Here is a 12,992-nt window from a genome sequence, read left to right on the forward strand (position 1 = left end):
TATCTGTTACTTTTCAGATGAACAAGAGTCTCCTGTCTCTGGCCTTAGGCTTGAACAAAAATAGCTGCTTCCCAGCTGGCTGTTTTAGCGCATTCATGTTTAGCATTCATGCTACATTGTTTCAACAAATGTTAAGCTAATCTACTGCATTCACCTTGAGTTGCCTCCACTAGGGTGCTTTTTCCAGACATCTTGAGTTCCCATGTTACGGAGCTGATCTACAAATGCCTCCAGCCATGTGTTGCACACACCTACCTGCCACATTCTCACCCCACTAAATGCATCTGATAAAGAAGTATGTGGCTGCCAATGGAAATTCACATAACAATAAATCAGCTGGCCCTAACATTACTCCAGACATGGCTACCCTCGTGGAATTTTCCAGGGACTGGCACCCTGACCCCCAGTGAGTGCTTGTCAATAATCCCAAGTATAATGCAAATTAGTCACAGTGCCTACAGCACACTTTTCCTTCACACCATTGCTTAAGCCCTTCATTTGCTGTCACCAAGCCATAACTTGTTACCCTTGGCTTTCTCTCCTTCCTTCCCTCTGCTTTCTTCTCCATTGAAAGCTTCTTGGGGCAGAGACCTGTCTTTTGTGTTTATGATGCACCAAACGATGTACACTGATAGCACTGCATAAATCAGAAGAATAATATTGTGCTTCCTCCAATTGTCCTTTATATCCTCTCGCACTTTCGTAATGCTGGGAGTCCTTCAGTGAGTGAGCCGTGATTTGCTTTCAAATGTTTGAACCAACAGCTATCAGCACACTGGACTCCCAACTTTGTTCCTAGAACTCCTTGGTGCTGGCATTCACAAAACATATGTAACAACCAAGCATGTCCATGCTACGATTAAAATAATAAAATTGCACCAGGAAGTGCTGCTTTTGCAACAAACAGAAATGTTGCCAAGAACCCCTTCCAAGAAAGCAGGAGCCTGTAGCCAACTTTCTGATGATGCCAGACCCAACAGCTCAGCGGCAGTGTACGCCTATGGTCTCCTCCTCCCTTTCTAGCCTGGGACAATTTCTTGGATCTATACAGCCTAATGGAAACCCAGGCAGGGAGTCATGGTCAATCCACCCAAACGCTGTTCAGTGACTCAGCACAGCCTTGCCAAGCAGTCTCAGTAGTGCCAACCAGCGTGCCTGTTAGCCATCTGGTTCTCACCCTGGGCGTGCAAAAACAAACAAACAGTGCACTCCCAGACAGGGCCAGGCTAATGGAATGCATGTACACATCCCTGATCATATTAATATAGTTCCCCTCCATGGCACCAGGCCTGATGCACATGTTCAAAAGTGTTCACAAACACTGTGTCATGCGAGAGGCTTCACATGCTAGGCACCTTGAAGTCCCAATAACCCCCACTTCTGCAACACAGTCTGGACCTGGCATAGTGGAAAATTAAAGAACTCATCTCCTGCCCCAGCAAGTTTGAGATGGCAGAGGATTCCTTCTTGCTCGGCAGCTCTAGGAACTGATATCCCGGCTCTGTCCCCATCCCAATTATTTACCACACCTGCCTCAAGAGAGGTATACCTATAGCCTTTTTTATGCTTGTGCAGAAGTCCCAGTATTGACAGGTCAACAAAATTATTCAGCAACACACTGGAGAGGCACAATGCAGACAACAGTGTCTGGAGCGGCTAACGGGAAGAATGGGATGACCCAGGGATAACCAAGTGAAGTGTGTCCAAACAAGCAGAAAATAATAAAAAACACTTCCCAAAGAGTTCATCCAGTACCAAGAAGTCTCAGTGTGTCTTCCACAATGAGAAATGTTACACTGAGACAGCTTTTGTTGAAAACGAAGGTGCCAGGTAATGGCTGAAAAATGCAAGGGTCATGCACCACATGGATTGCCCAAACCAAGAGAGTTTCCTTGCCAGTGTCAGCTGTCACAAGGAGTGTGATGCTGTCGTACAACAACATTTCCACAAGTCTCCATGTGGTGAGTACTGGCTATTTGTGTGTATGAAGTACACAACTGGAGAGCTGAAAAGAGCCAGTGTGGTGCACTGACTAGACCAAAGTGTAGGTCTTGATCTGGAGGGACCCATGCTCACCTCCACAACTAGCCATGAACCTCTCTAGGTGATATTGAGCCAATCACCATTTCTTAACCTAACCCTCCCTGAAGGGTTTTTGTGTGGTAAAATAGGGGAAAGCCCCATGTATTGCCATCCTGAGCTCCTTAGAGAAAGGACGGGAGAAAGCCATCTCTACAGTGGGAGAGAATCCACTTACACTCCCAGCAAGAGAAAAACAGAGCCTATGGATACACATAGAGATTAGAGTGTGAAGCAGCAAAAGAGCTGGAAGGCACAAACATTGTATGTTGAAAGGGAAATGCATACATTTAGCAAACAAACAGCTTCCTTGCAGATATAGATATCTATGTATGATTTCCCAGAGTGCATCTGGGTGGGCAGGGAGACATTACGGGCTCCGATACTGCTTAGTTATTGGCATCTGCTTAGTTACACTTGGCAGTATGTAAGCACAGTGCTGCCTGCAAAACTCACTTCAACCTCAGACCAAAAGTAATTTGCTGTTATTAGATCTCAACTAAGATATTGCAAGAACCAGCAGGCCTGGGAAAGGAGGTCTGTCTCCAGAGACAAATACCACTGGCCTGTCTCAAACATCTTTAAATGCCAGGCCACCCCCATGGAGAAGACAGCAGCCAGTTGCATGGTTTACACCTGGTGGGAAAAGAACCAAGGGGACCAAAAAGTAAAGAAAGCAGTCTTAGAGTTCATATTTTCCAGCTTTGAGCAGAAACTAGGATGGAATTGATTAGGCTTAGGCTCAAGTAAAGAATACAGAAGTAAGATAAGGTAATTGTTTTCTACTCTGTGAAAGAGAACAGAGATCACTTGTTTTCTGCAGATGCTGAGTTTAGCATAAGGAGGAACCACTTCTTGTTTTAATAAGGTGCAATTCAGGCTTTATGCAACACTCAGAAATGTCTGCAAACATGGATATGTCCCTCACTGAAGCTACTGTTTGATCTTAACACAGGCCTTGGATTTATGCAGAATACATTGCCAATGTCTTGGGGAAGAGGTGGCAAAGAAAGTGAGAAGGATGTCTAAGGCCAAGAGGGGCAGGAGCAAAGAAAGAGACTTAGAACCACAAGGGGGCGGGGGCAAGAAGTTGCAATGTTTATCTCTTTGACATCAGAGCCTTCATCAGTACAAGCAGAAGAATTCACTCTTTTTCTTCTACAGTTTTGTAAGGACTAGAAATTATTATCTTCCATTATACGCATCGGATGCTTTTTTAAAGGAGGAGGTGGAGGAGGACATGGGGAAAGGGCTTATAGTCTCATTAAACCAAATAATGTTCAGTTTGCTGATTCTGCAGCGTTATACAGGTACACATGCCCATGATTAAATTTTAACAGATGCATTTAAATGATAGTGAAAATGTTTAAAGTGCAGACCCAACCTGCTCCCTGCTGTTAATGGCTGGGAGGAAGAGGATTGTGTGTAACTGCATCCCCAAATAGCCCCCATCAGTGCAGAAGAGTGCCATCATTTGCCATGGGTGAATGGAGGGCTCCACCACAGCAGAGACTCCAGTTTCACCCCCACAGTCTGAAAACTGTGATTCTCCCACCAGTAATAGTAATCAAAAATCCCCCATACAAGGTATTTCAGGAGAGGGGTGCCAGTGGATTTGGATCTGGTTGATCCACAGTCCTCCAAATCCCCCTAAAGAGCTGATTCTCGGGGTCCTCTGCTTTGCCACCCTGGATCTGGCATAGTGGGAAATTAAAGAACTCACCCCCTGCCCCAGCAAGTTTGAGATGGCAAAGGATTAAAGAGATTCCTTCTTGCTCGGCAGTTCTAGGAACTGATATCCCTGCTCTGTCCCCATCCCAATTATTCACCATCTATCTCAAGAGAGTAGAGTGCCTTCTAATACTTAGGGCCCTTTTTATGCTTGTGCACAAGTCCCAGTCTTGACATGTCAACAAAGGTATTCAGCAACACACTGGAGAAATACACAATGAAGACAACAGTGGCTAGAGCAGCTAATGGGAAGCATGGGATGGTCCAAAGAGATAGCCAAGTGAAGTCAGTCCAAACAAGCAGAAAATAAACACACTTCCCAAAGAGTTCACCCAGCCCCAGGAAGTCTCATTAATGTTACACCCTTCCACAAAACAATGCCCCAAGCACACTGCTTTAATTGCCAAGGCAGATTTATTATAAAGAACTCTAGCCCTTTGTTAAGTGTTTTGCTGAAGCTTTCTCCCCTCAACCCACCCTAGAAATACGGTGAAGTCCAAACATGGGTTAAAACCACATAGCTGTCTCACAGCATTCCTCCTATGCAGGAAGACTGGCTTCATGAACACATCTACAATGATTTGGGGGAAAGGTGCTGGTGGCACTGTGGTCTAAACCACTGAGTTTCTTGGGCTTGCTGATTGGAAAGTCGGCAGTTCAAATCTGAGTGATGGGATGAGCTGCCATTGCTCTGTCCCAGCTTCTGCCAACCTAGCAGTTCAAAAGCATACCAGGGCAAGTAGATAAATAGGTACCACTGCAGTGGAACAGTAAACAGCGTTTCTGTGCACTCTGGCATTCGTCATGGTCCTCCGTGTGCCAGTAGTGATTTAATCATGACCCAGAAAGCTGTGGACAAACACCGGCTCCCTCGGCCTGGAAAGGGAAATGAGCACCATACCCCATAGTTGCCTTTGACTGGACTTAACCGTCCAGGGTTTCTTTACCTTTACCTTACACAGGTCCTGTCTTTTCAACTATAGCTTCATTTCTCAATTACTATATGTGCACTGGTAAGCTAACGTGCATGGGTTTGGGAGGGGGTTGGTTTTTGCCTAAATGTGGGTACCCAGTCACCTGCAAACAGTGCCTGTTTGGACAATATGATGGAAGATTTACCTTCCGTTTACCTTCCCCACTGGAGCGGTACCTATTTATCTACTTGCACTTCGGTGTGCTTTCGAACTGCTAGGTTGGCAGGAGCAGGGACCAGGCAACGGGAGCTCACCCCGTCACGGGGATTCGAACCGCCGACCTTCTGATCGGCAAGTCCTAGGCTCTGTGGTTTAACCCACAGCGCCACCCCTGTCCCTAACAAAAGTATAAAACCTTGCAAAAAGAAATTGTCTCTTTATTCAGCCTTTCTCAACCTATGGGTCCCCAGATGTTGTTGAACTACAACTCCCATCACCCCTAGCTAGCAAGGCCAGAGCTCAGGGATGATGGGAGTTGTAGCCCAACAACATCTGGGGACCCAAAGGTTGAGAACAGAGGGTGCACATCTCCACCCAGGACCTGACTAAATCTGAATTGGGACCATAATAGAAAGCAAATGTCCATCAAATGATGAAGGATGTGGTATACTGAACTCTGTTGCTGAACGCACAGGAATCACTCCAAGCAAAGCTTGACATGTTTCTGTTTAATTGACATTAACGCAACATAAACCACACAGATCAGAACTTAAAAGCCCATCTATCTCAGAAGGATTTTAGTGTGCTTACCCTTCTCTGAAATGTGCCCATTGTTTGACTGTAGTTGAACTTTTTTCCATATGATGTTTGGTGCTCTTGTGTTTATCATTGTGCCTGGGCTCAGAGGTTGTAGTCACTGATGTTGATTTAGTGGATAAACATTGAACATCTCACCACATACCTGCATACCAGCCTGTATTAGTGAGTCCTTCTGCCTGAGAAAAATGACCCCTTGGCTAACCTCTGTTGGGTGAGGGATTCCTCCCCCTGCAACCTAGAATGCTCTCCAATATGCCCAAGATTCATGTCACAACATGCAGTTACTCCTAAGCTTTTCTCTCTCTAACATGTACTATGCACAGACTGCCTGGAGCTTGTTGATTTCTGTAGCCTCCGGCCGGTCATGAGAAGCTTCCGACAGCGGCCTTTGTTTTGCTTTTTTTGTAGGATGACGCATCCATTTCCAGGCTTGCAAAGGCTGTTTCCTTTTTCAAAGAACAGATCGCGGACCAAGCCTAAATCCATCTGTGCTGAAAGCTCTGCTCAGAGTGTGAAATCAAGCCAGACATACCATCGCGTTAGCCTAGCTTTCTCTTGATAAGTCTCCTAAGAAAAATCAGAGCATCTGGGGTACAGCACGGATACTTCCCATGCTGAGGAGATGGAGAAGAATTCTGGACTTCTGCAACTTGGGTTCTTGAATTTCATGCCACCAAGTTGTGCTGGCATTCATTAACCAGAAGAACAATTACTGCAGGACCTGACATCGAAGGCAGAAAGAGACGGTGCCAGCCACGGACACCCCAGTCTGGAAAACGGTCAGAATTATCCCATCTCTTTCCTAACAAAACCCTCACAGAGTGTAGACATTGGTGTTAAAGGCTGGAGTTACTGCTCTCTGGATAGAAGGTGGATTGGGAGAGCTTTACAAAAATATTGCAAATATATATTGGATAGTGGATCCCAGCAGCTTAGTTAATGAAGAGCTTCAGTTAAGATTCAAAGCAAGGAACGCAAACCAGAGTTGAAATTATGAGCAAGTTTGAATCCATGTGTTTTGAGGAATTCTTCAGTAAAAATCTGGATCTGCTGCTGACTCTGACTTTCAGCTGTGACAACTTTAGCTCCTTACAATAGCTACTAAAAATCAAAGCTAATGTTACCTGCAGTTCATGTGACAGACTGATTCTACCACTGACACTTACTAAATATATGAACATGCTACCCAAAAAAAATTCCACAATCACGCATAATGAGCAATCAATGACAAGGATCACTTCTGCTCTGATGGTAAAGTTAATCAGACTTGGCAAGTGATGTGTGTACATGTCTCTATGCTGGGGATTTAGGAAAGTGGTCAAATCTGAATTTTGCTTTACACATCTCCTTCCGATATAAAAGAACTTCACCCTTTTGAAATCTAACTTTGGCACTTTCTTCTGATTGCTGCCTGCAAACGCCTTACACGCTCCTTCCAATTATTTGCCCCATAATCCTTACCAAACTGATGAGCCAACAGATGGAGGGGGCAGAGTTTAGGTGCAGGCACCCACCTTCAGCTCTGCATTCTCCTCCTCACTTTCACAGTGCTGAATCCAAAACTGCCCCATCAAACTTGCCTGCTACAGAATGTTCCTTTATGCTAGCTAACAGTGGCGCTAGCAGGGTTATGGGTGCAGAATGACAGACCATCTCCTTTACATACCGAAGGAAAGATACGCCTGTCCCAATCAAAAGGAGAGAACACAGAAGCACACTGAACTGAAAATAGATTACGATGGGAACAGAAGAACGGTACAGCACATAATCCTTCAACAGCATATTCCTAACTTCCTTCAGATGTTTAATGCTTTCCCCAAATGCCCAGCTGTTTTAGCTGTCACCATTTTGCAACTCATTTTATAATCCCAGTATACTTCTAGCCCCTGGAATTTTTGTGATTAAACTAAATACATTTCTTCACTCACTTTCAAGCAGTTCTTCTGATTTCCCACTGACACTTCTCCCAACTTCCCTATTAAATCAGGGGAGGAAAGACAGATAAATAGTACCTGGTTCATTACGCTTCCAAAATCCATCTCGCTGCGCTGTTCTATCTCAAATTGCACCTCCAAGATGGTTACTACATCCAAGGCACAGGAAACTCTTGGCCTCACCTTAGTGAGCTTCTCCTTCTGCCATAGTGAAGCAAGAAGCAGCAATTGTTTGTGCAAAAGTTAGCCAGTGCAGATGCTGTTAGTCAAAGCTGGCAGAGAGGAGGAAGAAGTTACACAGTATTCTGTTGAAGATGGAGAGGAGCCAAGGTCTTGATTTCAGACATCGGTGAAAGGGGAGGCAGACCTGCTTGTCTGGGGCTTTCTGGGGTGGTGAGCTTGGGAGAGCAGGGTGTGCAGTGTGATTAAGCAGAGAGGAAAAAGCTTTCAGACTCGAAAGGGATTTTCCTTCCCAATCTCCACCTTATTAGCACAGCCTCTCTCCCCCCCCCCCACCCCACCCGTCAATGCATCACTGTCCAAGTACAACATCACACACGCCCAAAAACAACACCACTAGCTGCGCGGGGCTCTTTTTCCCTCCTTCGGCTTTAAAGGGCATGGCATTCATAAGCTAGCCCATATGAAGAATCAGAGTGGGAGTCCAAGGGGCGGGGAGAGAATGGATTGTTTCTTGGAGGGGAGGGTGAAATAAAACATTGCAAATTCCTTATGCAAACGGGCTGCCCGTCTGAGTCTTATCAGCCTGTCCAGACACACAGCTGGAAAATGGGGCATGTCTGCCATGCCATTCTTAATGGAGAGCAGAGTTGAGCAGAGGTGTCCTGGGGACTTTCTCAGGAAAGCTATACCTCATGCTCCATCTTCGAAAATAACCTCTCCACAGAACTCATGCTGGCCTGGCCCACAAGCGCAGCTCACTAAGGTGGGCATGAGGGGGCAGAGTTCTGAGGTGAGAGAATCGATTGCACTACTTTCAGTGTTGGCTTGCTCCCTTTGGGAGTTGTAGGGCAAAAGGCAGGGAGACCAACAGTAGGTGGCGCCAGAGCCAATTCATCCTAGTTTTGACCCCAACCTACCACCTTCCAAGTTCTACAAAGACAACCATGAGGCTAAGAAGGAAGGAGCTGACAGCCAGTGCCATGCTCTGGACTGGTTGTAGGTAAGAAATCAGGCAGGTGGGGGGTCGCTGAGGGCAGACTGAGGTTGGTGAGGCAGTGCTCCATTGTTCCTAGTGGGTCAGCCTCCACTGACCACTTTAGACTGCAAGTGGGAGGATCACATTTGTTAATGCCCACCTGTGCTTAAAGATTTCTTGCAAGAAGAAAACCAACAATGCAGGAAATGGGTTGAGCTATAATTTTTATCCCTGATAAACTATTTTTTCCCCTACAGGGATTTTGATATGGGGAAACATTTTTAAATAAAGGACTCCCAGACTTATACCCTGGGGTGGCACTACTATCTCAGGATCCGGCCGCTTCAGGCTGCTGCATCTGTAGACAACCCAAAGACACCCCACATAAATAGTCCAGACAGCCCAACGTCTTTGCAAGTGTGAGCTGTTCTCAGATAACATAGGAACAGAGTCAGACCGCTAGTCCATCAACTCAATATTGTCTACATTGGCTGGAAGTAGCTCTCCAGAGTTTCAAACAAGGAATTTTCTCAAGCCAGAGGTTGAACCGGGAACCTTCTGCATGCAAAGCAGATTCTCTCCCACTGAGCTCCTGCCCTTCCCCCAGACAAATCAATTTCTATAGAATGCTAGAGAGCAGTCACTTCCAAAATTCTGAAGTCCCACAGAATGCAATTGCTCTTACACACACGGAATACTGTGTCATAAATTGTGTTCAGCATAGAGCCCTGCTTCCATTAATCCTTTTACAACCAGCACAAGGAGGCTCAAGGAATGTTTAGACAAGACACTCACCATTTCCCCGTTTTGTTTACCTAGCTGTCCATGTCAGATCATACACAGAAGATGAGGGACAGGCCATGATGCGCCCCGCCTTAACCCGTAATTACTGGGTAAGGTTTTGGCTATTCCCTGACAATGCGGAGAACAGCAATTGAGGATGTGTGCAGAGTAAGGCCAAGTCTAAGGCCTATACTCACTTACTATCATTGAATCCAATGGAACTTTTCTGAATAGCTATGCATAGAATTGTGCTGTAAGGCTGAAAAAGAGGAATACAAAAACTGCATTTCTCTGACTCAAGGACATAAACTTACACGTTACATGCAAACTTCACCAGCCCTTTTTTTTATTCCAGATTTATTTATTTCTATCTATTTCTATTCCCATCTTTCTTCCCAGGAGCTTGAGGAAGCAAACAAAATTATCCCCTTCTCATTTCATCCTCGCAACAGCCCTGTGTCAGGCTGAGAGACAGTGGCTGGCCCAGGCTCACCCTTTGAGCTTCATGCTGAGTGGGGATTTGAACCTTGGTCTCCCAAGCTGCTTCTCCACCCACCCTCAATATTCTAGCAGTTGCGGGGGGGGGGGGGGACTTGTGGCCCTCCAGCTCCCATCAGCCCAGCCATGGTCAATGGTTAGAGATTATGGGTGTTACAGTCCAGTAACACCTAGAGGACCACACACAACCTTGGCTGACAAGGGTATGCACCTATATTTGTAGCCCTGTGGAATGGAAGGGAATCAACTGGAGAGGGGTGTTTTTGGACAGGAAAATGCCCAACAGGGAGATGAAAGATGTGCTCAGACTTGTGCACAAAGGCTGCATTTTACTTCTGATTCTGTGGGAGTATCGAGACCAACGACGTTTGCAAGAGAAATTTCTGGACCAGGCTCCACAGTGCCTATTAAGCAAGTATGAAATACCCACAGCCCTGCCCTTCTATTAGCCCATCCTTTCTCTCCTGATTACCCCCCTCCCCTTGCAGAATCCCACGAGAGACACAGAGGAACTGACATTTTACATTCACTTACTCATGGCAGATGCTAGCATTCACCAGGTACAATTGCAACATCAACAAAATCCAGGCAGCGGGAAGGTTCTACTGAGCTCCTTTTAAACTGCCCAAACATTTGGGCAGCTGGACAGTTCCTTTAAGGGCAGTTCTTTGGAAGACAGCACAGGAACTGGTCCCTCCCTTACTTCTGGGATTAATTCTTCTCTCAGCCTTTTTAAAAATTTCCATCAGCTCAAGGGGAGTCGCATTGCATGCATTATGATCCCCCCGCTCACACACCTCCCTGGCCAGAAGCCTACACCTCCCAAAACACAGTCGGCCCTTGATGAGTCAAGCTTTCCGGGTGCCTCCCCCTCTTCCCATCCCTACGCTGCAACTTTATTGCACATCTGGATCCAGTTGTGGCTTGCACATTAGGGGCATTTGTCTCGGAGATGGCTGCTTCTAAAAAGCTGGAGCCGCCAAATGTCTCAAACAAAAGAAGAAAGAGAAGGGAACGTTTTAAAACCAAGTTAAGTCTGAAGGGATTTGCTGCCGTTCCCGGACTCAACCGTGTGAGCTTGCCGAAGATGGAAGCTTGGAAGGGGAGCCTGAACAATGCTGTGACCCTGCAGAGTGCCTGGCCACCACGGAATACTTTAGAGAATGAGAGGTGACATACCAGGATAAGCTCTTGGGGATGGAGAAAGCCAGAAAGTCTCAAGCGGTGTCCTTCCAAGACACTAATCGCCAAATGAATGGATATCCACAGGTCCTTCCCTTGTCGCCTGCTCTTCCACAGTTCTCCCTGCCTGTGCTCAGGCTGCTTCAGCTGTGCCCACCCCTTCCCTGCTTTTGCACAGAAGTGTGGCTGAACTGAAAGATGGTGCCTGTACTCTTCATGAATTGATTTCTTCAGTATGCAAAGTGTCCACCTGACTGCTGGCAATGGGAACCTTCTATATTATTTATACGATGTATGGACTGATGTTTGAAATCTTCCACTGTAGAGAGCAGTGCATTTCCTTTTTGGAAGACCTGGTGGATGGGTACTACACTTCCCCTCACATCATTGGCCAGAGAAGGCCATTGAATAGTGACTAACCTATCCAGCTGCAATCAACCAGCACCTCGATGTATCTCCTCATTCTGCTACCTCTCTTGGACCACAAAAGCAGGGATGGGGAGAGTATCAAAGCAGGGCACAGTACACAGTTTCCAAAAAAGGACTGTGGTTCCTCCAGACTGTCACTATTATGCAGGAGGGATACAAGCAGTATCCTGCAGTTAAACTGGATTAAAGGGCTTTGTTGCCCCAGCCCAACGAATCCACTTTTAAAAAAGAATCAGATTTTTTTGCCATTTACAAAGTTATGGGGAAATGCATCGAAAAGTCTGGGGTGTCTGAATAACAGGAAGACGTATAAACACCCCACTAGCAAATCAGAATGAATGCTCAATAAAGATTGGATATAATCTAACATCCAGACAGGCATTGTGCAAGCCAATTAGGTGCTCAATAAACAGGTCATCTGGAAAGGCGATGCTCAATGCTTGATGAGTCAATCTTTGACCTGGTTTTTTCCCTCTCCTCCCCCCTCCTTAGTGCCTCGCCCTCCTGTGGGCATCTGAGCAGACATCCTCATATCTTCTGGAGCTCTTTCCTTCCCCTCACTCACACACAGTGCTCTTTTTCTTGAAAAAGAGGTGCTGAAAGTCAACATGAGCGCCTCCCTTGTTCTCTTGGCAATGGCACCCACCTGATTGGTGCCAGAACTGAGCTCTGGCAAGTTCCAGCTGGGAAAAAAAGCCCTGCTCACACAGCTGATAATATCCATGATCTTGTTGTTTCTTCTTGTTGTTCTGTTAATGAATTTATTAGATTAACTTATTAGATCACCATTTATTTATTTTATTCCTCAATATTCTCCTTCGCATTCCTCCTCTGTCTCATGTTGTCATTTGACCATCAGTCATGTGATCCCAAGAACTTCTGTTTATCTCTATCGGCTTTCATCTGCTTCCTTCGCACACTCTGCAACATCATCACTTACCTCTGTACTTCCTTTCTCGCTTGTCTGTTTTGCTCTGTTGTGTTGATCATGCTTTCTTTTTCTTCCGTCATCCTGTTTACTCCAAATGTTCGCTATCTCTACCCTTCATTCTGCTGAAGGTCTATGGCGTAAAGATCATTCTTCTCCTGAATACTTTCATTGCAGTTTTATGTTTTCTTCAGCTCTGTCCTCAGCTAAGCAATTAAAATTTTCTTCTCATATTCATTTCTCATCCCCTACTCTTTCCTTTTTGTAAACTTTACTTCTTCAACCTGCCACCCATGCTCTTCTTTCTTTTGTCCACTAGCTTTTAGTGAATTTTCTTTGGACAAGACTTTTTTCTATCTGCCCTTCATTCTGAACATCTTCTGCATTGCTTTTTTTCTGCCATTTCTTCCATATCATTAAGATGCTGATTCCTTTGCTTCTTTTTCTCTAACTTATCTTATTTGTTTCCATTTAAATCCATGCTAATACTAATCCTCTTGACCAAGTTCCCATGTAAAATTCCATTACCCTTTTGA

General features: G+C 45.5%; 1 protein-coding gene across 47 annotated transcripts in view; it reads right to left on the reverse strand.

The window, feature by feature from the left end:
* Positions 1-12,992, reverse strand: part of TNS1 (tensin 1) — a 327,340-nt gene that overhangs the window by 159,564 nt on the left and 154,784 nt on the right. For 6 of the 47 annotated variants that reach the window (XM_083429752.1, XM_083429739.1, XM_083429748.1 and 3 more), the window contains exon 1: positions 7,556-8,059. The exons of 29 other annotated variants lie outside the window; for them this stretch is intronic. In XM_083429752.1, coding sequence (XP_083285878.1) covers positions 7,556-7,582 — 27 coding nt within the window. In that variant the 5' untranslated portion in view covers positions 7,583-8,059. Of the gene's footprint in view, positions 1-7,555; positions 8,114-12,992 lie in introns of those variants that run through there. 12 more of the 47 variants (XM_083429751.1, XM_083429738.1, XM_083429741.1 and 9 more) reach the window with 5 other exon arrangements.

Source organism: Podarcis tiliguerta, assembly GCF_965153285.1.
Source record: "Podarcis tiliguerta genome assembly, chromosome: 1".
NCBI classification, from domain to species: Eukaryota; Metazoa; Chordata; class Lepidosauria; order Squamata; family Lacertidae; genus Podarcis; species Podarcis tiliguerta.